Source organism: Vulpes vulpes, chromosome 8 (assembly GCF_048418805.1).
Source record: "Vulpes vulpes isolate BD-2025 chromosome 8, VulVul3, whole genome shotgun sequence".
NCBI classification, from domain to species: Eukaryota; Metazoa; Chordata; class Mammalia; order Carnivora; family Canidae; genus Vulpes; species Vulpes vulpes.
In genome coordinates this window covers 76,850,923-76,878,633 of record NC_132787.1, presented here as the reverse complement: position 1 = coordinate 76,878,633, position 27,711 = coordinate 76,850,923, and the positions used below count along the sequence as shown (strand labels likewise).

The window sequence follows — 27,711 nt, the reverse complement described above, 5'->3', positions numbered from 1 at the left end:
ACGTGTCACTATTTTTTTGTTTTTTTCTGCGTGTTAAAATATTTTTATGCTAAATTTGAAAATCGGAGGTCTGGCTGAGCAGGAAGACCAGCTCCTTACAAGAAGTCGGCATCTTTTCTCGGTCCACATACGCCGGTCATCCGGGCAGCCCCAGAGCAGACGCTACGCAGCCACGATGAGCAGGACGGGCGCAAACACCACAGCGTGGGTCTGGGATAGGAATGCGACCAAACCTGAGAATCACAAGAATACGTAAGCGCGCGTGTGAAATGCCAAGTACCTGACGTCCTTAATCAATCTAAGAGACTTCAGAGCTTTACCGGAGTTGGGTAGGAACAGCTTTATACTCCGTGTCTGCCTACTCCAAACCTCCTCGAGACACCACCCCTCCCCTCGTAGGTTCCCGCAGACCCTTCTCGGGCTGGTCTGTACCTCGCACTTGCGGCGAACGGTCCGCGGCCCCAGCTCCCGCGGGTACAGGCGGACCCGAGACCCGCACGCGTCCGCCGCCTCTTGCTTCCGGTCTCCGCCTCCCGGCCGAGGACACTCGCCGCCAGCCCCGCCCCCGGGTCCTAACGCAAGGACCCCAGCGCGGCTGTCCGCCGCTGCGCCGGACTCATTCTATCCCGTTGCCGGTAGAGAGACTCCCCCACCGCAGTCTGCGCAGCGGCGCGACCCTCCGGGAATTCAGCCACGGGCTGCGGCCAGCCGTTCGGGAGTTGCAGTCGCGGCAGGCGGTGGAGAAGGCGGCCCTGCCGGAGGCGCGCTCCGGGCTCCAGCATGGCGGCGGCGGTGCGCGCTGCGGGCCGCCTCCCTGCGCTGTGCGGCGTGCCGGCGGGTGAGAGCCGGGGTGCCGGGAGAGGGGCTCTGAGCGGGCGCGGGCGCGGGCATCGTCCCCGGGCATCGTCCGCGGGCCGCAGGTGCGCCGGCGGAGGGAAGCGCCAGGCCGCGGCCCCTGGGCCCATCCGGCGCGGCTCCCGTCCGTCGCAGAGCCGCTGTGCGACCTTGCGCGCCTCTGTGACTTCTCGGGAGTCGCAGGGTTCCCGGCCTGTAAAGTGAGGGTGGACTGGACGCCGTGCAGGGCTCCTTCCCCGTTCACCAAACGGCTGGAGCGCGCTTCGGCTCAGAGGCGCGGGGAGCCGGGAAGTAAGCATCGCCGTCCCGCGGGCGCGACGGCCGTTCATTTGGTGATGATGTCGATGTGGGGTTCAGGGCCGGTGGAGGCCGCCCTCCGGCCGGAGTCGAGTAAAATTAGATCCCAGGCTGGTCAGTGTCATTATTGTAAAGAAATGTTTTCAGTGGCCGTGCTTTTGCTGTTCAGTTGTCCTCTCCCCGCTTTGTTGGTTTGCAGCCCGCGGAGGTGCATGCGCTCCGCTATATTCTGTAGCAGAAGGTCTACCGCCTCTGCTTCATGAGCAACTTGCCCTTTTTTCTTAGCTCTATTTCATTGTAAATCCGCAACCCAGCATTCGTAATTCCAAAACCTCTAAAAACCGAATATATATATATATATATATATATTTTTTTTGTAATTTGGAGAGGGTCAGGTTTTTTGTATCCATATCACCTGGCTCCAGAGCGTGTTTTTCTCCCCTTTTCTAGTGTATTACTGACTTTTTTGGTAGCAACTTTATTAGGATGTAATTTAAACACCACACAGTTATCCTTTTAAAGTGTACAATTCAATAGTTTTTAGTATATTCGCAAAGCTATACAACCATAGCCATATAATCAATTTTTAGAACATTTTCATCACCCCAAAAATATGCCCTTTGTTCCCCATTGCCCCCAGCTCTGGGCACCCTCTAAACTCTATGGTTTACATGTTCTGTATAATTCATATACTATGTAGTCTTTTGTGATTGGCTTCTTTCACTTAGCATAAGGTTGTCAAGATTCGTTCATGTTGGAGCATGTATCAGTACTTCATTTCTTCTTATGGCTGAATTTCTGTTGCATGTACATACTCATCATGTTTATCCATTTATCAGTTGATGAATATTTGGCTCAAATATTTTTGAGCATGCTATAATATGCCTTTGAGGCATACTATAACAGCCTTTTGGCTATTAGGCCTGATGTTGCTATAAATATTTGTGTGTAATGTTTTTGCCTCCCTTGTGTGTAGACCTGGGAGTGGAATTACTGGATCAAATGGTAATTCCATGTTTAACTTTTTGAGGAATGGCTGGACTGTTTCCTGATGTAGCTGCAGCATTTTACATCCCCACCAGCAGAGCATGAGGGTTCTTATTTACATTCTTGTCAACGTTTGTTATTATCTGTCTTTTTAATTATAGTCACCCTAATGGGTGTGAAGTGATTTCAGTTGGTGGTTTTGATTTGCATTTCCCTAATGGCTTCTGAACATCTTTTTTGGTGGTGGTTTGTCCACTTGTAAATACTCCTTGGAGAAATGTCTATTCAAATCTTTACCTGTTTCTACATTGGATTGTCTTTTTATTAGTGAATTGTTAGAGTTATTTATATATTCTAGATACAAATCACGTTCTATATGATTTGCAAAAATTTTCTTTCAATCTGTGTGTTGTCTTTTCACTCTCTGAATATAGTGTCCTCTGAGGCACAGAAGTTTTAAATTTTGGTGAAGTCTGATTTATCTATTTTTGTTTCTTATGCTTTTGTATATCTAAGAAACCATAGCCAAATTCAAGGTCATGATGATTTACTCTTAGGATTTTTTCTAAGAGTTTTATAGTTTTTCCTATTACCTTTAGGTCTTTGATCCATTTTTGGGTTTTGTGACTGAGGGATGGTGCCTCAGTGAAGAAGGGATAATTAGACCCTGGGACAGGGTGCAGCTGATAGATTTTGGGGACAGTTTCTAGGACCTGGTAACTGGTTAGATGTTAGCACGAAGGAGAATATGTGGTGTTACCTACTACAAGTGGTTGTAGGACCTGGAAGTTACACATTTGCTTCTCTTGGTTCTTTTATTCTATAGGTATTAATGTTCTTTGGGTGTTAAAAATGTTCCTTTTAATGTAGAAATCTATCTTAAAAGAATTTTTTAAAACTTACAGGTCACATATGGTCCAGGCAGCTTTACCTAAACACCTATCCAACAGCTTCCGTTTTGGCATTGAAGACTGTTCTCAACAATGGTGAGATTCATTTATCCAACTGTCTTTACTTACAAGATCCAATGCCAGAGTACTTTATATATGTGTAAATGTAAATATACAAAGCACATTCTATATAATGAAACGCATAAGGTCTAGAATAGTTTTCAAATTATTTATGATTATAGTTATAGTACAAGGCTTTAAAAAAATAATAGCTGTGATTTTTGGAGTAATTACTGTGTGTCAGGCTTGTAACATGTTATATTGGTTAATTCTCACCAGTTTTTATGAGATTTATTTCCATTTTGCAGATGATGGAGTGAGTCTCTGAGAGGCTAAGTGACTCCCTCAAGACTGCACATCTAGTAAATGGCAGGGCTGGGTCCAGAGCTGTCTGGATACTGTGATGCCTTCTGGTAATGCCGTGTCTTTGCAGAGGCCTTTGTTCCTACACGGACAGAGTGCGGGGCCCTCTGTTCAGTCACTCTCCAGAAGGGAAGGAAGCCAAACTTTGCTGAGCCAATGTTGTGCTTGTGGTCAGTGAAATGCCTTTTCCTATGGTTAGGGCAGAATTGAAATCTCATTGTGTCCTTGACCTTCTGGAACTCTGTGTGCTGAGGCTTTACTTTTAGTTATAACTTTCTTTTTTTGTCTTGTTAACCCTACTTGTTGAGATGCCTTCATGCCTTGCTTGAGGGGGTCCTGAAGAGTGGGATGACCCGAGCTCTTCCCGTTATTTGTTCACTTACTAGTTGGATTCATTCATTCTTTCATTCATAAACTCCTGACTCTGCCCTCTACTGTGAGTAGTGTCCCCAACCTGAGCTGATGGAGGGCCTGCAGAAGGCTTCTGTGAGGAAGGCCAGAGACTGGCCTCACTTCTCAGAGATGCGAAAATAGCTGCTTTAACTTTGGCTCTCTGTTCAAGCCCAGTGCCCTTCAATAAACTTTATTCTCTTGAGAGCTGTTTTAACCCTCCTCCACACTTCCATGGTGACTAAATCCTCCATTGAAATACAAAGCTGGAGTATGTACAGTTTTTGTGATCAATAATCCCATTTCCTGGAGTCCCTGATTGCTGTCATCCCTGCCGTCTCCCTTGCAAGACACCTCCATCCATGGGATTGGTCAAATGGCAGCCTCTAAGACATGGCTGTTTAAAAGCGTTTTCTTGTGTGACACATGCATATGGTTAGAAAAATTCTAAAAAACCCAAAAAAGCAAATCTTTCCTACAAACCACAGATATATCAGTTTTCTTCCTCAGAGGCAACTGCTGTGACCAATTTCTTGAATATGCTTCTGAAATTAGTCTATAAAGTATATTCATGTTCCCTCCTTGTTTTTGTCAACATGAAGGGTAGGGTGCTCTACTGTTCAACACCTTGCTCTTCTAACCAGGCCATTTAGGTCTTTCCACACAGGTACATTGCCTGTTGCACACAGCAGAGGTCGCCATTTGTCCAGAGTAGACAGTGCTGATCCTGGGGTCAAAAGGGCAACATAGCTGCATAGCGTCAAGGTGATCCATGTCAGGACAGACTACTTTCTTTAGACAGCTACATCTGTTGTGTGGATGAACTGTCACTTCTCTAACTAGGATAGGCAGTTATGTCTGTAGTCTGAAGTTTTGCTTTAGTCTCTAAAGAAAGACTATCCTCAAAATACGACTTTTAAAAATTCAGGATTTTAGTGACTTACTTGCATCAGTAATGGTTAATTATTTGCTGCTGGCAATATTTTTTCCACAGGCTTGGAGCATCTAACTCAAAGAGTTTTATTCCATCTACCTACAGGCCCTTTGTCATATCCAGGAACCAGAGACAACCATCATTTCATCAGCTTGACCCGTGCACTACAGACACAATGCTGTATTTCTTCTCCCAGTAATTTGATGGGTCAACAGTACAGATCCTATAGTTTCTTCACTAAATGTACGTAGACTGGCCACAAACTTGCCATTTCATGAAACAGGAAAATAATCTTTTGTTATCTTAATTTTTCTTCTTTTTCTTCTTCCTTTAATGAATTAACACTTTAGAAATTAGTTTATGATGTGCTAGTAAAATAAAATACCCTAGTGTACCTCCTAGAATTATCTCATATACTGCCAGCTATATTTGTACTGTACTTTGGGAAACACTGGTTTATTTTAATTCCCTTACTTGGGGCGCCTGAGACCTAAAGAGTAATTGAATTGTGGCCCAAATCCTTGCTAATTGAGATCCACAACAAGAATATATTCAAAGTTGGGATCCCTGGGTCGCTCAGCGGTTGAACGTCTGCCTTCGACTCAGGGCATGATCTCAGGGTCCTGGGATCGAGTTCCACATCAGGCTCCCTGTAGGGAGCCTGCTTCTCCCTCTGCCTGTGTCTCTGCCTCTCTCTGTGTGTCTCTCATGAATAAGTAAATAAAATCTTAATATATATGTGTGTGTGTATGTGTGTGTGTGTGTGTGTGTGTATAGTATCTTACATAAACCTTGTATATATGTATATATTTTATATATACATAAATCTTATATATTTTTTAAATATATATATGTATATATTTTCAAAGTCTGTTTTCAGGTGCACTTTAGTTGAGATAGTGCAGATCAGGAAGTGTTAATTTTATGTAGACATTGTTTTGCTAACACTACTTGTACTTGAAATAGTTAAGTCTCAACTGAAATAAGCTTGTAATAAATGGAGATTGATTTCACAACTCAGCATTAAGCAAATTAAAAGAAATTAGAATTAGGGTGCCTGGTTAGCTCATTCGTGGAGCATGTAATTTTTGATCTTGGGGTTGTGAGTTTGAGCCCCACACTGGGTATAGAGATTACTTAAAAGTTTCTGTTTTTTAAAAAAGAAGGAAATTAGGATTACAAAGCCAATTCACTTTAGATTATTACATAAATACAGAAAATCACCTGTAATTCTACTACCCTGAAACACTGGTTGGCTACTTTTTTTAATGTAGCTGTCAGTGCATTATACATTTTCCCATGTCAGTACATAGATGCCTCCAGTGCAGTATTATGCTCTAGTGTATTTCATTGTGTAGGTACAGATCACTTCAAATTGGAAGTCTCATAGTAACTAGATCATTTGTGTAGCAATGCAGAAAAGAGAACCAGACAGTAGAGGGATTACAAGTAACACAGACTCTGTTGTATCTGTGGATTTTGGTGCAAAGAGAAAAGAGAGGAACAGATCAAAAATGAAAGTTCGAAGTATGGTTTCTGCTGAATATATATCACTTTTGCACCATCGTAAAGTTAAAAAATCCTGTCAAACTGTCATAAGTCAGGGACTGTCTGTAGTTTTTTCCCTGCCCTAAAAGTCCTTTTCTCTAACTCTTCTTGTTATAGAAGTGCCCCTTGTCCTCTGAAACCCCTCTCCCTGCACTGTTGTTTCACACCTGCCTGTGACTCTCTTAGCCTACATTCTTCTCCAGTTATAGGACTCTGAACCTTTATGAGTTTATTGCTCCCAAGTCATGCTAAGGTTAACTTTAAGAAAATGAACTCAATTGAAATTAGCATTGAGCTAGTTTATGCTGTTTCAGTAGGAAAGTTTTTGATTTTGTAAATCTCCTCCAAAAAATAAACATAATTTATCAAAACTCGTTAAGATTTCTTAAGAGTATTTAACATTATACTTGTAAATCTATCCCTCTGCCATGGAGGATCTCATTTAAATCCCTTTGATCCAATTTAGCAAGCAGTTTATTAGGCATGATTAAGATAGAAGTAGTTCCGTGTATCAAATTGGATGTGATGGTGGATTTTTCGTGTGTGTGTGTGTGTGTGTGTGTGTGTGTATAAAACCATGAAATTTATTTTACCTAACTATGATAGTTAACCGGTATATGCATTAGTCTACCTAAGATCTTCCAGAAATAACAGAAGGAATTGAAATAATAAATTTATTCTAAATAACATTTTAGGTTAATTAGAATATATTTTTTTTTAATTTTATTTAATTATTCATGAGAGACACAGAGAGAGGCAGAGACATAGGCAAAGGGAGAAGCAGGTTCCATGCAGGAAGCTTGATGAGGGACTCGATCCCAGGACTCCAGGATCATGCCCTGAGCCAAAGGCAGATGCTCAACCACTGAGCCACCCAGGCATCCCAGGTTAATTAGAATCTTAGACCAGTATGTTCTGATGTTAAAATAGTAAAATCTCTGTCAAACAGCTTAATTCAACTTAAAAAATTACATTCATGAATAATAGTAAGAATATGAGATACGGCTCACAGTGTAATATGTTGAAAACAAAAGGACGCAAAATTGTATGTGTAGTATAATTTCAGTTTTATCTAAAGCAAACTGAGACACCTAGGTGGCAAGAACTTTTAAACTCTAAGCATGAGGGAATGAAGATGCTCATATGTCTTCCAGAATATATTTAGTTTTTCAGGCATGTAGATAACTGTATCTTAGAGTTTTGATGACTATAGCATTTGTGTGGCTCTCATTCTTCATTAAAGTTGGTAATGGGATGGAATCTATGATTGTAAAATCAGTTGGTGAAAGACTGATTGTGAAAGACTGGAAGTCCTTGGGAAGATAGAACTTAAATCTAATAAATGATGTAGCTAGATCAGTAAAATTCAGTAGCGTCAAAAGTAAAGAATCTGAATATTCCACAAAAACAAAGGGGAAAATACTGATTGAAATGTATGGTAGAAAAAGATTTAGGGATCCTAGAAATTCACAAATGGAAATAAATCAGCAGTGTCAGGGTCTATACATAAAGTAAAAGATAAGGGTGATTTAAGAATATATACACTCCATGCAAGTATTAATTATCAGACCCCTATGTACTCATTCTTTCTGACCTATTGATTAGATTTTAGGGTTAAAGATGACTTTGGGCATCTTATTTTGAAGAATACACAGGCATTTAGATTCATAGAAGAATAGAGCAAATAACCCAAAATATTAAGATTTATGGGTTCAGATTGAAATGTTGATTGGTTGGGCAAATAAACTTGTGTTAAAGAAGGATAGGTATTGATGATTATCTTGTGGTTACAATGGTGGCAGGAGAGCAGGGAATAGACATGTAACATAGTTGATAACATGTCTGGGAAATAGACTACTGGTAAATTAGATTTAAATATTGGCCGTCCTTTGTAGAGGGAGCCCACATGCTTTGAAAATAGTAGAATCATCTCTTGGGCTGTCTGCCTGTAATCATGTGATATATATACAAACAGTGATTTAGTTTTGCTTTCATCACCACAGTGATACAAGTGAGGCTGGCTTCTTCTGGCCTTTTTTATTCAGTAGGGGATCATGGATCATTGCTTGGTAATTAAAAAAGCCAAAACCTGTTTCATTACAGTGACGGCAGATGAGCTTTGGAAAGGCGCTTTAGCAGAGACTGGAGCAGGAGCAAGAAAAGGAAGAGGCAAAAGATCTAAGAAAAAGAGAAAAAAGGATTTGAATAGGGGTCAGATCATTGGTGAAGGTAAGCTTATTTATAAAAAAGTTAATATGCTTTTTAAGGTTTCCCTCCCAGTTTTGTAGAGATTTCTATGGTCTAGAAACCTCATACATTTCTCATGAAGGGCATTAGGGTCTGCAGTTTTAGAGTTCAACCACATGGCTCACTTAATGTGTCATGATTCTGGAGGAAGGAAATCCCATAGAAAGGAATTCATTTAGTTATTCATTCAACAAGACTTAAGTGTCCTCGTGTTACATCTTCTGTGTTCGTCTCTTAGCCCTTGGGGAGCTTATGATTCACTGAGAGAGTTGGCAAGCTTTCTCTGTAAAGGGTTAGATGGTAAATATTTTTAGCTTTTATGAGACACATGGACTCTTCCAACTATTCAACTCTGCTGTGGGAGCACAGAAATAGTCCTGGATAATACGTGATCAAACCAGGATAGCTGTGTTCCAGCAAAACTTCATAAAACAAGTAGGGGGCAGGGTTTGGTCCCTGGCCCTTAATTTGCCAATCCCTGGAACACATGATTGTTTATACTTGTGTTTTTTAAAGAGTGAAAATAGTGCAATGTACTTGAATTGATATTTTGTGTTATGGTTGCTGACAAATTATCCCTGATAGTAGTAGGCTTCCCGGCATAAAGAAAACACCTTTCGCTGCACTTGCTTGTCTATTTAAATGTTTTTCTCCAATGACTTGCCTTGTATCTATTTTATTTTTTAACATTTTTAAAAGTTATAACAATCATATATATGTACCTTCTTAGTAAAAAATTCAAAGATTATAGAGAAATCTAAAGTCCCCTTGGGCAGCCCGGGTGGCTCAGCGGTTTAGCGCCGCCTTCAGTCCAGGGCCTGATCCTGGAGACCCGGGATCAGGTCCCACGTCGGGCTCCCTGCATGGAGCCTGCTTCTCCCTCTGCCTGTGTCTCTGCCTCTCTCTCTTTCTCTCTGTCTCATGAATAAATAAATAAAATCTTAAAAAAAATTTAAAAAATTAAAAAAAATAAAGTCCCCTTGATGCCCCTTTTGTCTCCTCCCATTCTAGTTGTTGCCCCCAAGGCAGGCGTGGATCTCATTTTGATATGTTTTCTGCTGATGTTTTTTAATGTTTTTATATACATAAGTACCTTAAATATATTTTTCTTTAAAAAAATTAAATTATATGGTATGTACTGTTTTATAGTTTGCTTTTTTGCACTAAATAATGTGTTGGAAATTGTTCCGCATCAGAATCTATATAGTTACCTTATTCTTTCAGTTTAGTGCAGAATATTTCATGGATTGAAGATGCCAGAGTTCATTTAACCAGTCCAATATTGCTGTATATGTAGATTGTTTCCATTCTTTGCCTTTACAAATAACAGTTCAGTGGACCTCCTTGTCTAAGCACACTGAGGCCTCATACATGTATAGGAGTTTGTCTCTAGGTAACATCATGAAGTGGAATTACTAGTTATGGAGTAGATACACTTAAAATTTTAATAGACAGTGCCACGTGGCCTGCCAAGTGATCGTTAGCTTAAGCTCCGTCCAGTAGTGCCATTATCTGTACCCCATTGCCTGCCATTTTAACATTTAAGAAATGGATGATTTTTAAAAATTCTTATTAATGTATGTTTTTAAACCTTTAGGACGTCATGGCTTCCTATGGCCTGGTCTGAATGTCCCTCTTATGAAAGAGGGAGCTATGCAGACCATTGCCCAAAGAAGCAAGGAAGAGCAGGAAAAGGTGGAGGCTGATATGATCCAGCAGAGGGAAGAGTGGGACCGGAAGAGGAAGATGAAGATTAAAAGGGAGCGAGGATGGAGCGGAAACACATGGGGAGGCGTCAGTCTTGGCCCCCCTGACCCTGGTCCCAGTGGAGGTAGCAGAGTCCTGGTGTGGCTTCCCTTTGTAACAGAGAGAGTACTTGTAGTTCTAGAATTCCTTAAGAGGATTTTATTTACTTATCTGTTTAGATTGCCTTTTTCCAAAAAAGGATTTGAACATCATTGAGGTAACTTCACATTATTACTCAGTTGTATTTTATGGAACATTAGAGGCCCATGACCAAGAAGCATTTCACACACAGGATACAAAGTACTGGTTTTTGGCATCCTTACTTCTCAGAGCCTTGAATGTGCTAGTATGCATTTCGGATCTATGCAAGCCACCTGTAGGATACAGTTCCCCAAACGCAGTGTCATTGGGTACCTATGGAGCAACATAGCTTGGAAATGCTGTTTTGATAACAGAAGATAAACCAGATAGTTGTCATTCAGCCTTATAAAAGCATACATGAAATTAAAATTGATAGTACTTATTAGACCAAATTAGAAAACAAAGTCCTCTACCTGAGCCCCACCCCTAATATGTAAAGAAGTAAAATCTGAAAAATCCACTCTTGTCAATGAGTAGGAGATGAAGAAATAAGAATCTGGCTACTTTCTTAGGTTTGGCTTAAAGAGGAGAGGAGAAGTTGAGATGGAGAGATTCAGGTGAACGTGTTTAGAATGGAGCAAAATGGTTCAGTTGAGAGGTTGAAGGTATGTGTTGGAGAGAAAAAAATCCCTAAACTAAATCCCTAAAGAGGGCCCAGATCCAGTTTGGATAAATGGATTAACTTGTGACTACGGATTCAGGGGAGCCTGTGTTGTTGTGTGTGTGCTGGGGATGTGATGTGAGTGGTATCTGTCTGGTGGCTTCGGTTAGTCTATGAGGAAGAGGTGGGCCATCTGCTGAAAGTAGGATGGGGCACTGATGAGCATCCAATGGAGTAGGAATTAGAGTTTAGAGAAAAGAAGATTGGCTATGAGTTGATTATTGTTGAAGCTGGCTAATGGGTATGTAAGATTTAATTTTGCTCTTCTCATTTTTTATTTATTTATTTATTTATTTATTTATTTTTTTTATGATAGTCACAGAGAGAGAGAGAGGCAGAGACACAGGCAGAGGGAGAAGCAGGCTCCATGCACCAGGAGCCCGATGTGGGATTCGATCCCGGGTCTCCAGGATCGCGCCCTGGGCCAAAGGCAGGCGCCAAACCGCTGCGCCACCCAGGGATCCCTCTTCTCATTTTTTATGATTGAAATTTTCTATAGGAAAAAGTTAATAAAAATAAAAGAACACAGAGAGTGTTTGAAATGGCTGCTGTGGTGAGTGGAAAGAAACCTAAAAGGACATTAAAGGCCAATGGGCAGCAGGGAGGACTTGATTGAGTTGGAGACCATGAATAGTTAGTGGTCTACATGTGTACTATGCTTTGACTTCTCTCCATCACTTATAACAGGCCAGGTGTGGCCAGACAATTGCATTGATTCTGGACTGGATAGTATGGTAGAGAGAGAAGAGGGTAAGGAGTTGAGGTGGAAGTGATTGATTGCTTGTGATGTCTTAGCTGAGTGGCAGAGGCTTCGAAGACCAGAGGAGGTTAGAGGGAAGGGAAAACAGTGGTCAAGAGTCTGGAGGTGCTGGGGAGTTCCAGGAACCAACACTATTCACAAATTGTTGAGTGAGAGACCTGGAGGGATAGGATGCTGCAGTCGAGATGGTGGCTGAGTTTATTAATTTAATGCTGGAGCAGTCTCAGGTGGTGATGGAGGACCAGGGCATGGTCTTGGGAGTGGCACTAAAAGATCTGAGATTCTCTCTTGAAAATCAGTGATGGTGCTGGTGTTGAAAAATGCTTTCATGCATTAACTGTGTAGACACATTTATCTGTATGCCTGCTTCTTTTCTCTCTCCAGAAACATATGATGATTTTGATACCAGGATACTTGAGGTAGGCATGCTGAATTAAATACCCAGTTGAGCCTTTGGAGAAGTTGGGGTGGGGAGAGTGGGAATAGCACAAGAGGAACCATGAGAAAAAGTCTTTTTTTTTTTTTTTTTTTTTTTTTTTTTATTGAGAGAGACAGTACATGGGTACAGGCAGGGGTGGGAAAGAGAGGTAGAGAATCTCAAGCAGGCTCCACACCCAGCATAGAGCCCAGTGCAGGGCTCAATCTCACAACCCTGAAATCATGACTTGAGCCGAAATCAACTGACTTCACTGACTGTGCCCTCCAGGCGCCCCCAAGAAAAAGCCTTTGATGCATGACTTTTTCTGAGACACAGAGCTGACTTGGATAAGGAAATAATGAAATTTTTATTTCAGTTACTTCATCTTGGCTCTCCTGACTGCTGCCCTTTTGGGGGGCTACCAGTTACAGTCTCTTGACAAGGCGATCTCAGTGGTATAAAGAACAGAGTTTGGGACAGCCTGGGTGGCTCAGTGGTTTAATGCAGCCTTCAGCCCAGGGCCTGATCATGGAGACCCCGGGATCAATTCCCACGTCAGGCTCCCTGCATGGAGCCTGCTTCTCCCTCTGCCGGTGTCTCTGCCTTTCTCTCTCTCTCTCTCTCTCTCTCTGTGTCTCTTATGAATAAATAAATAAATAAAATCTTAAAAAAAAAAAAAAAGAACAGAATTTGGAGATTACTGTTAAAATCCTCCCTCTAAAGCTAAAGTAGAATTAGCAATCTATGCTTGAATTCTTTTTTTTTTTTTTTAATATTTTATTTATTCATGAGAGACAGAACAGAGACATAGGCAGAGGTAGAAGCAGGCTCCCCATGAGGAGATCGATGTGGGACTCGATCCCAGGATCCTGGGATCATGACCTGAGCCAAAGGCAGACTCTCAACCTCTAAGCCACCCAGGCACCCCTGTCCTTGAATTCTAAACAAGCTATACCTGGCACTTGGTTCAGGGAGCAAAGGGGAGGAACCATGTGCCAGGGAAAGAAAGCTTGGAGGTGCTCTGAATGCCTAGCTTTTGATGAGGAAATAATCTGCTAGGTTGTTTGTAGGTCCTTTAACTGAAAGCTGTTATCAGATAAATTTCAATCATTCTTCCCAGGATACTTCTTAAAAGAGCTTCCCTTTGGGCTAGTACCACATGCTTGGTCAGGGTTAAATACCATGTGGAAAACCACTTACTGATTTTGTGATCCAGTATGTATATTGTTTCATAATTATCAGTAATTTAAAATATGTTTGCGAGGGACGCTGGTAGCTCAGCGGTTGAGTGTCTGCCTTTGGCTCAGGGCGTGATCCCAGTCAGGGATTGAGTCCCACATCGAGCTCCCTGCGAGGAGCCTTCTTCTCCCACTGCCTATATCTCTGCTTCTCTCTCTGTATCTCTCATGAATAAATGAATGAGATCTTAAAAAAAAAAAAAAAAGGTTCACGAGTATTTTATGTCTTTGGGTCCCAGTTTATACCTTTTGGAAGTTAATCCCTTTGAAGAATTCTTGTGTACGTGGATGAGTTCCTGTAAGGTTATTCATGGGCGTGGACTCGAGCTCCCTTTCCTTTAACCTTACTTTATGGGAAAGGACTTGCCATGTAAGCAGTTAAAGGTAACAGTTTCATAATTCCTGGCCTTTTAAATACACCAAAAAAAAAAAAAAAAAAACAGAAAAAGGACACAAGATAAAGCAGATTTTCCTATAGATCATAATCAGGGATTTCTAAATTTTATATTATCAGGTGAGCCTAATCCTTGGCAAAGAGATCCAGTCCTATCCTAATTCTTTTTATGTACTGCATTTTTATTCATTTGTAAGATCCACATTTTTTCATATTTTAACATCTCTGATAATTGGGATATGTTATCAATCAGTTTTAACTTCTTTCAAAGTTTATTTTTTTATTTTTTAAAAGATTTTATTTATTTATTTCACAGAGAGAACACAGAGGGAGTGGCAGGCCTATGGAGAGGGAGATGCAGGCTCCCTGCTAATAAGCAGGGTGCCCACTATGGGGCTGGATCCCAGGACCCTGAGATCATTATCTGAGCCAAAGACAGCTACTTAACCAGAGCCACCCAGGTGCCCCTCTTTCAAAGTTTAATCAGCAACTCTCTTCCTCTGTGAAATTCATTAAAATAGTATATATTGAGTTTCAAATCCCTTCAAAAGTTATCTCAGTCCAATCTTCTAACTACCTTATAAAATAGGCAGGGAATGTCTTATTTTCATTTTATCACTGGAGAAATAGTGCAGAGAGATTTCCTTGAGAAAGTTTGTTCTTGGTGCTCATAATTTGGAGGTTGATGTAGCTACTCACCATGGGGGTATATGTGTGAAAATAGATCACTCCTGTTCCTTACTTCAGAATTTTCTTTTCCTTTTTTTCTTTTTTTAATTTTTAAAGTAATCTCCACACCCAAAGTGGGGCTTGAACTTACCCCAAGAGTCACATGCTCTAGTAACTAAGCCAGCCAGATGCCCCCGGAATTTTCTTAACGTGTAATATATATGAAACATTTTGTCTTTTAGGTAAGAAATGTATTCAATATGACAGCAAAAGAGGGAAGAAAGAAATCAGTCCGTGTCCTGGTCGCTGTGGGGAATGGTAGAGGAGCTGCAGGTGAGTGGGTGTGATATGCATAGTGCTGGTGGTGGAGGCAGGGGCACGTGTGGTCTGGGCTCGGCTCTGGAGTCCGTGGCTTCTTGCTGCTGTCCAGACTCTTTGTACAGATTAAGCCTTTTGGTTGGTTTGGGTCTACAAATCTTGTGATAAATCCATAAAATCCCTTAGACAAAAAAGAAGAAACCGATTTTCCTCTGTCTTTTCCTTTGAGAACAATGGATATTTTAACACTGCTGTATTATGTATAATAGTACAAAATTAAGGGGGAAAAGCCACTGGATGTTCAACAATAGGGACATAGTTATAGCCACACATTGTAATAGTCTATGGCCATTAAAGAATAATGGAAAATTACAGAATAATGCTAAGTAAAAATAACCAAAAAAACTTCACAGAAGATTGTATAATATAATCCCAATTTTTGTTTTTTTACCTAAGTATTTTTCCATGCGAAGAAAAGACTAGAAGGATATACACTGAAAAAATTAATAATGTTTCATCCATAGGGTTTTGAGTCATTTAAATTTTCTTTTTATACTTTTCTGTAACATTTCCCCAGTGAACGTCTGGTTTTGAAGTATATACATGGATGTGTAAGGGAAAGAAAACTGGAAAACTGCCTGTTTAAATCCAAACTGACACTTTCAGAACAAGTCATCTATATGACAGGATGTTGCCCAAAGAAACCACTCTTAACAGTTACTTTTGTATCTTTCAGAAATTCTATATTTATATATCACCATTTACCTTTTAAAAATATTTACACAAAGGGAGCAGAGTGTATCCATAATTTTGTACCTGGCTTTCCTTGCTTAGTATTATACCCAGAGATCTTCCTGTAGTAGCACAGACAGATTTCCCCTCATTCTTTGTACTGACTGCATAGTGTTCGATTATTTGGAGAAACATGATTGTTGTAATCTTTCCCCTGTTGGTGAATGTTTGTTATGCCCATTTTTTCCCCATTTATAAAAACAGCTTCTTGTGTATGTAATTTGTGGTAATTTTCCAAGTATACCAATGGGGGAAGCTTCTTTTTTTTGGGGGGGAGGGGGGGAAGCTTCTTGCAGTGAAATTACTACCTCGAAGTTATATGCATTTTAAATGTATTTAAGTTAAGTAAGTATTTCCAGATTGCCTTCTCTAAAGGTTGTGCTAGTTTATGTTCTTCCCTACCAATACATCCCTGCCAGCCCTGGGTATTGTCAAACCACACTGATTGTCAAGCATATCTCTTAGTTTTGATTTGCATTTCTTTAATGATGAGAGTTTGGGCACTATTTTACATGTTTTTTGGCCATTATTATTTCCTTTTTGAGATCTGTTAGTTTACATGTTTTACCCATTTTCCTATTAGGCGATGGTTCTTCTCTTTACTAATAGTATATAAGCTCTTTCTAAGATAAGGACATTAGCCCTTTGTCTATCCTATATTTGACTTAGATTTTAATTTTTTTCTACACAAAAGTTTTAAATCCACAGAAGTTTTAAACTTTTATATAGCAACTTGTGTGTGTGTGTGAGAGAGAGAGAGAATGAGAACAAGAGGGGGAGGGGCAAAGGGAAAGGGAGAGAGAGAATCTTAAGCAGGCTTCATGCCCAGTGTAAAGTCCAACACAGGGCTTAATTTTACTACCCTGAGATCATGACCTGAGTTGAAATCAAGAGTTGGATACTTAACTGACTGAGCCACCCAGGAGCCCACATGTAGCAACTTTATCAGTCTTTTATCACTTCTAGTTTTGTGTCTTATTTAGAAAGCTTTCATTTGAAGATGATAAATAAGTCCACTTGTATTTTTCTCTAAGGCATATGTGGCTTAACTTGTTTCCCTTAAACAGGGAATTAGGGGTGCCTGGGTGGCTCAGTCAATTAAGGGTCTGCCAGTCTGCCTTTGGTTCATGTCATGATCCCAGGATCCTGGGATCGAGTCCTGCATTAGGCTGCCTGCTTCTCCTTCTGCCTGCCCTTCCCTCTGCTTATGCTCTCGCTCTCACTCTCTCTGTCAAATAAATGAAATGAATATTTTTTTAAAATCTTAAACTAGGAACTAAAATCCACAGCCCTTTTTGTCCCAGGTTGTCAGATGTCTGGCATATCTATCTCTTGGAGCAGTATTGCTTTATATTACTTTCCTATGTATAGTTTAAAAATAAAATACATTCTTCAAAGTAAATAATGTGATTGCAAATAATGGCAGCATTTCTGTTAAATTGTGATAAATCTCATTTCACAGGATTAAGCATTCACAAATTTAAGAATTGTTGATTTTGGGGATCCCTGGGTCAACGGTTTGGCACCTGCCTTTGGCCTAGGGTGTGATCCTGGAGTCCCAGGATCAAGTCCCACATCAGGCTCCCTGCATAGAACCTGCTTCTCCCTCTGCCTGTGTCTCTGCCTCTGTCTCTGTGTGTGTCTCTCATGAACAAATAAATAAAATCTTAAAAAAAAAAGAATTGATTTTATTTCCTGGTTAATTGAAATCTGAATTGCATTTGGAAGTTCCATTGAAGTCGTGGTTTTACTCTATAGCAATGAATATTTTTTCCCAACCTTTCTGGTTATTTTAATCTATTTTTTAAATGTTCAAAACTGTTTATTTTATTAATTTAGAGCATGATTAGTTTTGTTTGAATATATTTAGTTTTATCTAGAGATTTATAAAAGGTTGTGTTACAAACCTAACCTTGGATTTCGTAGATACTTTCAAATGTAATCTTTTCAAAATGTCCCAAAACAGATAAGCGAATCTGTATAGCCTCATGCTTTTGTTTGTTTTAAGTTTTATTTATTTAAGAAATCCCTACAACCCAGTGTGAGGCTTGAACTCACAACCCTGAGATTAGGAGTTGCATGCTTCTCCAACTGAGCCAGCCTGGCACCCCTCTGTAGCCTCTTATTTTATCATTTGTTTGGATAACAGGTTTTCTGTGAGCAGAAGATAAATGAAATGCTGTGAAATATTATAGGAACTGACAGTTGGATTGTGGTTAAAGACATTGTGCCAAATTTATGCCCCTTTTTATAGTTTTACTCTTTTTTTTTTTTTTTAAGGTTTTGCCGTTGGGAAAGCCACTGACCGGATGGATGCTTTCAGAAAAGTATGTACATTTCTTTTTTTGATAGTAAAAGATCAGTGTGCTAGGCACCATTAGGACTACAAAATAATAATAATAATAATAATAAGAATCCTATCCTGAGGGTTCCTGTCAGAAGTTGCTTAGCTCTCCCCAAAAGTAGGCTTAGCACCTGTTTTCTTTTGCATCATCTTTAGCAGACTGGTAATTGCTTACCAAAAGCATGAGACAGCTGAAAAGGTTGAACACTCTGGCAGGATGTTCAAAAGATACTAAATAATTATTTTTATTTTTTACATGTGAGACTGATGTTATAAATTTTTAAAATTAAATCCTTAGCTTTTATTTTTATTTATTTTTTTAAAGATTTTATTTATTTATTGGTGAGACACACAGAGAGAAAGAGAGGCAGAGACACAGGCAGAGGGAGAAGCAGGTTCTGTGCCGGGAGCCTGATGTGGGACTCAATCCCAGGTCTCCAGGATTAGGCCCTGAGCCGAAGGTGGCGCTAAACTGCTGAGCCACCAGGCTGCTCAAATCCTTAGCTTTTAGAAGTAGATAATGAAATTTTTGTTTAAGTGTGAAATTTTCGGTAATACAATATTTCATGGAAGGTATTTTTTTTTAATCTCCAAGAAAATGTAAATTCCAACAATAGATTTAAGAAAAATATTTTCCTCCTTTGTTTCAGGCAAAGAACAGAGCAGTTCACTATTTGCATTATATAGAACGATACGAAGACCATACAAGTGAGTGCTAATCTCTTGTAAAATTTGCAGGATTACACTTGTTACATGAAATGTGGCAGTATAGCTCTATGGCAACTTTTGTGTTTCTCTGCTGGTTACCATGTTCTGGAATAAATAATTATATAAAATACAGAAACAGATTTTCTCCTCTGAGAAGGTTAGTAATGAGTGAAATCAGAGTTTTGTCACTTATCCTTGGCCAATGTGTGCTACCTGTTTAGGGTAGTATTAGTTGCATTGTGGTATTTGCAAGGATATTTAAAGCTACACATCTAATTCCTTCTTATATTTATGTTTTTACTCTTCAGTATTCCACGATATTTCTTTAAGATTTAAAAGGACGCATATCAAGATGAAGAAACAACCCAGAGGTAAACAAAAAATACTCTAATAATTTGTTAAAGCAGAGAAATTCTCACAATCCCATCCTGTCTTCTATTTTTGATCACATGTATCGAACGCATTTTGGAAACACCGAAATGGAAAGGCCTACATTAGATTTAAGAAGGCTGATGCTCTCAGAGAGAGAAAAAGTCAACCTACTCCCATGAACACAGGCATGTTCCGGGGGGAATTCTAGGTGGTAAGAGCACACTCAGAATAGGAAATAGCAACTGAGTGAGTCGTTGGGTTTGGATGAGTGGGAACATTAGTTCCTCCTTGAGTTTTTTTTTTTTTTTTTTTTAAGATTTTATTTATTTATTCATGAGAGACACACAGAGGCAGAGACACAGGCAGAGGAAGAAGCAGGCTCCATGCAGGGAGCCCAATGTGGTACTCGATCCTGGGTCTCTAGACTCACTCTGGGCCGAAGGCGGCGCTAAACCATTGAGCCACCCGGGCTGCCTGTCCTCGAGAATTATTGATGCTATTAGATGGTAGACTCTTATAGTCTCTTCAGTTCCAGTCATTTACTTACATTGTCAAGTATCAATTGAACACCTTCTGTGAGCTGGGTGCTATGCTAAGCTATGGGGATGCCGAGGTGGACCTTCCTGTCCTGTGGAAGAGCAGGCCGGCAGGCAGAGTTCAAAGTCACAGAGCTAGGGCAGTCATGCCCAGGGACTCTGGGTATAGAATTTTTGAGTACTTTGATTTGTGTTTAGTCTGTGTTCTATAGTAACAGTGATACTCTAAGTATATCTTTAAAAGTTTGGATCAGAAAACGATAAAACATCTAAATTTTCCACGTCAAAGTTTCTAGTCTGTGGAAATAAATCAGGAAGATAAAACATCAAATTCAGTACTAATTGTGCACCAAGAAAACTTGCCTTCTGCTTTAAAGTAATAATCATCATATGCCTCATAAAAACCTTTATTTGATTATTAGAAAAAGTATTGAGTTGGGCAGTTACACATCAAGGTTTTGACTTGCACTATTCCCATGGTAGCTGCGAGCCCTTTAAATGCGGCTGCTGAGATCTGCCAAATGTCAAGTGCACACCAGATTTGAAAGGCTCAGTATGAAAAAAAAAGTAAAATATCTCAAATTTGTTACATGTTGAATGATAGTATTTTAGGGATATTAGGTTAACAAAAGATCTTACTAAAATTAATTTTGCTTCTTTTTTTAAAAACATATCAATGAGAAAGTTTAAAATTCCGTATATGGCTTACATTTATAACATGTCATATTTCTGTTGAACAGTGTTGGTATAGACACATTTATATCTGAAAGATTTTTGAAACATGGCTTTGATTTTAATTAATTGCCAAAGTTGCCTTTTTTAAATCTTCCCTGTCTCCTGAAGCTATATATTTCAAGTTTCTCTATAGTTGAACCCATTCCCTGCGCATTGAGGTTAAATATTCTGATCTTGAAGCTAAAACAGTATGATACATTAGAGATGGCAGTTCCTAAACTACATTTCTGTGCATCACTATTTCTGTGAGGAGATCTTAATAGGTATGAACTCCAAAAAAAGAGTACCATGTGGGAAAGCAATTATGGAAACTAAAAAAGATGGTTATACCTCTTCATGATCGTCAAAGTCTTTAATCCGCTACTGCGCAATTTGAATCTCCCAAAGGGGATAGAGAAGGTGGCATTCCCAAACTTATTTAACCATGGGAAGCTTCTTCCTTGGCTGCAGCATGGTGTTTAATGCTTCACACAGCACTGCCAAGCACTTCCCATATCACACCACGCGTATACACACACACACACACACACACACACACTCACACACACACACGCAAATTTAGCTTTCATCAAACAGGGAGCTTGGGCATGGTGCCTGCCTGATTGTCTTCACAACCAAAGTATATCCAAATAATTACCACAGGACTGTGACCACTGTTACCTGGATACCATTTGGGGAGTGTAGAGTATGGTCCAGGGGCTGTGTGGAATGTATGCCTTCCCTTGGATGCTCATCATCAGCTCTGCTAAGTAGGTGTGGAGGGCAAGAGAGGCTCTTGCCTAGGATCATCCATTGAGCAGTAGCAGGTTAGTCTGTCTTCTAGACCCTTCCAAGGATCTGCCTTTCACCTCCTTGCATGGGCACCAGTTTCCAGGTGTGTGTGCATATATACACATTTATACATGCCTATGTTTGTTCACACATGAATACATGTTCTGTGTATATAACTCCTCCACACACAGAAAAACCACCCTATTGTTGTCTGTTTTAGCTATCCTCTGTGGTCCCTAGTTTTCACATAATCTGGCATAGCTATGGGGTCCACATTTAATTGGCTCTTTCAAGTAGAAGGGACAGTTCTATGTGAGGTGCTTGTATCCAGATATAGTTTTTATATACATGTATTGAATTGCCATTAAAAATTGGAAATCAGAAAGCCAGTAACATTCGATTTCTAGAGTAGCTCTTCTGCCTTAAAGCAGGGACTTGTGTACGGAGTTCCATGGCTAATCAAAATGATAAGAGTCTAAACTTGGGGTGCCTTTCTCTCATTGCTACCTACATTTGCTGGGCACTGATCTAGGGTCTGGGGATGCAATAGAAACAAATAATATCATAGCCCTCACAGAGCCCACATTCTACTGAAGGGAAAGATCAGAGAAGCAAATTCCATTAAGTTCCTGAAAATTAAGATGCTGTGTTTGGGGGGAATGGGAGAGAGGGTGTGTTACCAAAGCCAAGAGAGGAAGAGGTAGTAGGTATCTCTTCTAAGTGCAACTGAGCAATTGAGGAGGGTGAAAACAGGTGTGTGCCTCTAATCTTAGCCAACTTGGGCATGTTCTAAAGCATTTCTTTTAATCTTTATAATATCTCTTTTTTTGCCCATATGCTTAAGAAATTTATGTGCATTATTTCTTCAGTCTTTATAACCTCTCAGTTAAATCAGTGTCATTATGGAAGTAAGTTGTCCAGGGAAGCAATGAAGCCAGAATGTGAACCAAGGCCTCCTAAACCCAGAGCCCAAAACTGCATGAGAGACAGCAGGGGGACTGTGTTTTTCCTTTTCTAGGCTACGGCCTCCGCTGCCATCGGGCCATCATCACCATCTGCCGGCTCATTGGCATCAAAGACATGTATGCCAAGGTCTCTGGGTCTGTCAACATGCTCAACCTCACACGGGGCCTCTTCCATGGGCTCTCCCACCAGGTAATCCTTCCCTGGGCTCTGAAACAGAAGTTCTTATTTGTGTTTCAATTGTGTGCATTTAGACTGTGATGTCCTGGGAGCCTCTTGGAATTGCTGTCCTGATGCTGCCTGAGGACTTGGTCATTCTTTGCTGCCTGTGGCTGCATCTGTTTAGTTAATACAACTGGAGAGTTAGTTCATGAAAATTACCCTTAAAAGATACTTCATGGAGGGGTACCTGAGTGGCTCAGTCAGTTAAGCGTTTGCCTTCTACTCAGGTGACAATCCCCTATAGGGCTTCTCACTCAGCAGGGAGTCTGCTTCTCCCTCTGCTCCTCCCTCTGCTCCTCTCCCTGCTTGCGTGCTCTTTCTCTTTCTCTCTTTCTTTCTTTCTCTCTGTGACTCTCAAAAAAATAAATAAAATCTTTTTTAAAAAAATCTTCATGGGTGTTTTAAAGTTTTGAAATTAAGTATTTATAAAACCCAGTAATTATAATCTGTGTTTTATTATGAAAAGAATTTATGCTTGTTCTACAACTCTAACAATATAGAAATGTAAAGTAGAAAGAGAAAGGCTGTTTCCTAATTTAGTCCTTTTAGTTGGGACTAGAGTAAAGCCTCTACTCAAGAGCACTGTCTTTGGGAGAAGCACAGGTGGTTTTCACGTTACCTGCATAGGTCATTCAGATGGACATCTGAGCCAGTAGGAACTATGAACATTCATATGCCAAGTTATTTTTCTGCAGAGATGAGAGCCCTGGGCTGTCACCCAACCTGCCCCCCTCAGCCTGGGCTAGGTGCACAATTGATCTATTCCACAGCAAAGAAGCCCCTCCTCCTGGGCTGCCCTCTTACCTGCTCCGAGGGATGGCCTGTTCTTTGAAGGAATGGGTAGACCTTAGCTGGATGAGCAGAAAAGACAGCCAGGTTCAAGAGACTCCATTTTGATAGTCTTCCTGACACCAAGAAAGCTGGTTTTGAATAAAGTAGTTCGTGGAATATACATGTCTCTGTGTAAAGTAGGAAAATTAATTTAGAAGAAAAGCTTTAGGGATCCCTGGGTGGCGCAGTGGTTTAGCGCCTGCCTTTGGCCCAGGGCGCGATCCTGGAGACCCGGGATCAAATCCCACGTCGGGCTCCCGGTGCATGGAGCCTGCTTCTCCCTCTGCCTATGTCTCTGCCTCTCTCTCTATCCCTCTGTGTGTGTGTGTGTGTGTGTGTGTGTGTGTGTGTGTGTGTGTGTGTGACTATCATAAATAAATAAAAAAAATTTAAAAAAAAAAAAAGAAGAAAAGCTTTGGTTAAAAGATCCTTTTTGAAAACTGTGTGTGTTTGTGCGCGCACGCGCATGTGTGTTGGTACTATCTAAAATATGCTTCAAAAACACTTTAAATCAAGTAGACTTGTTCTTTTATGTAATGTTTTTTATTTGTTCATTTGTTTTTTAAAGATTTTATTTATTTAAGAGAGAAAGTACACACACACACAGGTGGGAGGGGCAGAGGAAGATACAGGCTTTCTGATGAGCAGGGACCCCAATGTGGCACTTGATCCCAGGACCTCGGGATCATAACCTAAGCTGAAGGCCGATGCTTAATAGACTGAGCCACCCAGGCGCCCCTGTAATATTTTTGTTTTATGTTAGTACTTTGAATTTTCTGTGATTACCATGTTTTATCTCTTCTAAAATTTTCCATCAACTATAAAATGTTGCATTATTTGGGGTACCTGGGTGGCTCAGTCAATTAAGCGACTGACTCAATTTCAGCTCAGGTCATGATCTCAGGGTCATGAGGTCGAGCCTCGCATTGCCCCACACTGAGCATAGAGATCAGATAAATAAAATGTTGCATTATTTCATGTGCCACTCGAAAAGAAAAGGAATGTCACCAGTTTAAGCAACAAACTATTGATTGTAAGACTCACCAATTTAAATTATCTTATTTTGTTTTTTAAATAACTCATCTCTTTTCTAATTTCAAACTTATATAGAATTAGACTAGGACAAGATGGCCATAAAGTCTGGAAACAGGTTGGACATACCCAGTATTTTAATGTACCATAAACCATCTACTAGATTTATTTGCCTTTTTCTAGACTTCTGTGGCTACTGTCTGTAATCAGTCCCCATGGCCCTCTCACCCAGTGTCAGCAGTTAGGAGCTTGTGGCCGGCCTTTGTCTCTCAGTGCCTTCCCCATGAAGTCCAGTCATTTTGAACCAGGTCTCAGACATTACTTTATATCACTCATAAATATTTCAGTATGTATTTCTAAAAGATAAGGACTAAAAAATACCCCCCTGGTACTATTATACCTAAAAAAAAAAAATTTTTTTTTAAGATTTTATTTATTTATTCATGAGAGATACACAGAGAGAAGCAGAGACATAGGCAGAGGGAGAAGCAGGCTCCCTTTGGGGAGCCTGATGCTGGACTTGATCCCAGAACCCTGGGATCATGACCTGAGCCAAAGGCAAGATGGTTAACCACTGGGCTACCCAGGTGCCCCTATACCTAAAAATTAATAGCACTGCAGTATCACCAGTTACCCAGGTAGTGTTCATAGAAATGCATTCGTTAGGTTTTTTTTTTTTAAGGTTTTTTTTTTTTTTTTTTACATAATTCTTTTGAGTTAGATTGCAGAAAAGGTCAATACATTATAAATTCTAGCCACGTCTTTTAGGTCACTTCTAATCTGTAGGTTTCCCTCTTTCTGTTTTCTTCTTCTTCTTCTTTTTTTTTTTTTTTAAAGGAGCTGGGTGTCTGCCCTGTAGATTCACAGTCTGCTGCTAAATACCCATGGGTCCTTAACATCTTCTTTCCCTATACTGTACTGTAAAATAGTAGCTAGAGCTAGGGGCTTGATGAGATTCAAGTTCAGTTTTGGGCACAGCATGGCACACAATTGGGTTTGGAAAGCAAGAGACCAGAGCCCAAGGCCCTTCCTCCATTCCAGTTGAGAGTTGGGAGCTGATATCAGCCTCCCTAGGTCACCATGGTTTAGCTGCAAAATACATCACCCAGAATTGACTGAAATGTTAGATCCCCCAAGTGGTACATGGAAGTGCCTGTCCTTTAATTTACAGTTGTGTCTCATAACCTAACCTGGCATTATCGATTTGGTCTTTCCAGGAAACCCATCAACAACTGGCTGATAAGAAGAGTCTGCATGTCGTAGAATTCCGGGAAGAATGTGGCCCTCTGCCCATCGTGGTTGCCTCCCCCCAGGGAGCCTTGAGAAAGGAACCAGAGCTAGAGGATGAGGTTCCAGACATCAAACTGGACTGGGAAGAAGTGAGGGCCGCACAGGGAATGAAGCGCTCAGTGTGGTCAAATTTGAAGAGAGCTGCCACCTGAGCTTCCCCTGGCCCTGTACTGCTGCAGTAGTAGCTGGTGCTGTCCAGCACCTGGAGAGACTCAGCCCCTCACGTTTTGGAGTGTCACTCTCTAAAGGAAAGGCTAACCTTCTTTATTTACAAATAACTTTCTTTATTTACAAATAATAAATAACTATAGCTTTAATTTATTGAGCATGTGGTATATACCAGGAACTGTGATAGGAACGGTACATACATATTTTTAAGACTACTTTATTTTTTTATTTTTTTTTCATTTTTTTTCAAGACTACTTTAAATATTCATTTAAACTAGCAAAAGTCCATGAATTAGGAAGACAGAGCTTATAGCCTGACCCAATAAAAAATAATATGAAAAATAATAATTGCTATAATAATTGTAACTAACAAATATTAACTTTGATTTGTCCATAATGAATGTTATTAACTTCATTTGACAGAGCAATTAAGTACTTTACTACAGTCACACAGCTAGAAAGTAAAGGAAAACAGGCAAACCCTGTTTTTGACTCTAGAAATTCTCTTTTTAAACCTGTGTGGCTGTTTTAGTGGTTGGTCTAGGTATTACATTATGTATATGTCACTCACTTGTCTACTAGTGTTGATATTTTACCTGTTTGAAGTGTAGAAACCTTACCTCCCTTTAAACCCAGTTTTTGTAATTGTTTCAGAATTTCCTCTATCTGCATTTAGAACCATGTTAGATATTTCACTTTTTGCTTCAACCATCAAACATGTATGGAAGACTCAAGAAGAAAAAAAAAGTTGTGTTTATCCATATTTTAAATTTTTATTCATTTTTCATTATTTTCTTCTTCTTCTTCTTTTTTCTTTTTTTGACTTGGCTTTACGCCCAACGTGGAACCCAAAGCAGGGCCTGAACTCATGACCCTCAGATCAAGACCTGAGCTGAGGTTAATAGTCGGACACTTAACCGACTGAGCCACCCAGGCACTTCTATTTATTTATTTTTTAAATAAACTCTACCCCCAATATAGGGCTCTAACTCATGACTCCGAGGTCGAGTCACACGCTCCACCCACTGAGCCAGCCAGGCACCCCTACCCGTATTTTTGTTCTTTCAGTTGTTTTTTTCTTCTTTCCTGACCTTCCAGGAGTCTTTCTGTTACCATTTGGAGTAGGGAAACACCTAGTTCTCCAGCCTGTCCCCTTCACTGCCATACTCCCCATGCTTCTGACCGCAGACTTTGCGGGTTTTCCTCCCACAGGCAGTCTGGGTGTCCTGCAGTATAACACATCTCTGACATTGTTTACCTGATGGTAGGGTCAGATCCTACCAGTCAAGGGCTCAGTCTCACAAGATTGCCCTTGCCCTGCTTTAGATGCCAGTTGCAGATGGGTTGTCAGGTGGGCTTCTGAGTGATCAGCTATAAATCAGAGGTTCCCACAACACCTCCACCAGGTTGATTAATTTGCCAGGGTAGGTCACAGAACACAGGAAAACGGTTTACTTGGTATTTACCAGTTTATCATAAAAGGATATGATAAAAGATCCAGACGAACATCCAGATGGAAGAGATGCCTAGGGCAAGGTATGTGGGAAAGGGTGCGCCAGTCTCAGCACCTCCATGTGTTCACCAGCCTGAAAGCTCCCAGAACCCTGTGCTATTGGGATTTTTATGGCGGCTTTACCACATAGGCATGATGGATCATTAGGTCTATTTCCAGCCCCCCTCCCCTCTCTGGAAAATGGGGGGAGAGGCTGAAAATTCCAAGCTTCTGATCATGACTTGGTCTTTCTGGTGACCAGACCCTAGCCAGGAGCCCATCAAGAGTCACCTCATTAGAACAAAAGACATTGGTATCACCTAGGAAAATCCAAGGGATTTAATGAACTGTCAGGAACGGGAGTCAAAGACCAACTGTTAGTATAAAACATGCTGCCAGTGCTCTTATCACTTCAGAAATTACAATAGTCTTAGGATTTCTGTGCCAGGAACACATTTTATTTATTTTTACACTTTTTATTTTCTTTTCTCTATATATGTGTTTTCTATAATAAGTAAATAAATCTATTATCGCACACA

At 40.4% G+C, this 27,711-nt stretch overlaps 1 protein-coding gene across 4 annotated transcripts; it reads left to right on the top strand.

Moving 5' to 3' along the window:
- Positions 1 to 218: 218 nt before the first annotated feature.
- On the top strand, positions 219 to 27,711 carry MRPS5 (mitochondrial ribosomal protein S5). Of its 4 annotated transcripts, XM_072767167.1 has the most exons (13): positions 755 to 838; positions 3,045 to 3,125; positions 3,398 to 3,622; positions 4,882 to 5,019; positions 8,428 to 8,553; positions 10,169 to 10,402; positions 12,264 to 12,298; positions 14,841 to 14,931; positions 17,989 to 18,035; positions 18,703 to 18,760; positions 19,069 to 19,131; positions 22,193 to 22,329; positions 25,440 to 27,711. In XM_072767167.1, exons 3-13 carry the CDS (start codon positions 3,493 to 3,495, stop codon positions 25,662 to 25,664), a joined length of 1,284 nt encoding a protein of 427 aa, XP_072623268.1. In that variant the 5' UTR covers positions 755 to 838; positions 3,045 to 3,125; positions 3,398 to 3,492; the 3' UTR covers positions 25,665 to 27,711. The 4 variants fall into 4 exon arrangements, with proteins under 4 accessions (XP_025850121.1, XP_072623268.1, XP_025850120.1 ...); XM_025994336.2 differs by lacking the exon at positions 3,398 to 3,622 and having other exon boundaries at positions 219 to 838; XM_025994335.2 differs by lacking the exons at positions 755 to 838; positions 3,398 to 3,622 and adding an exon at positions 843 to 1,266.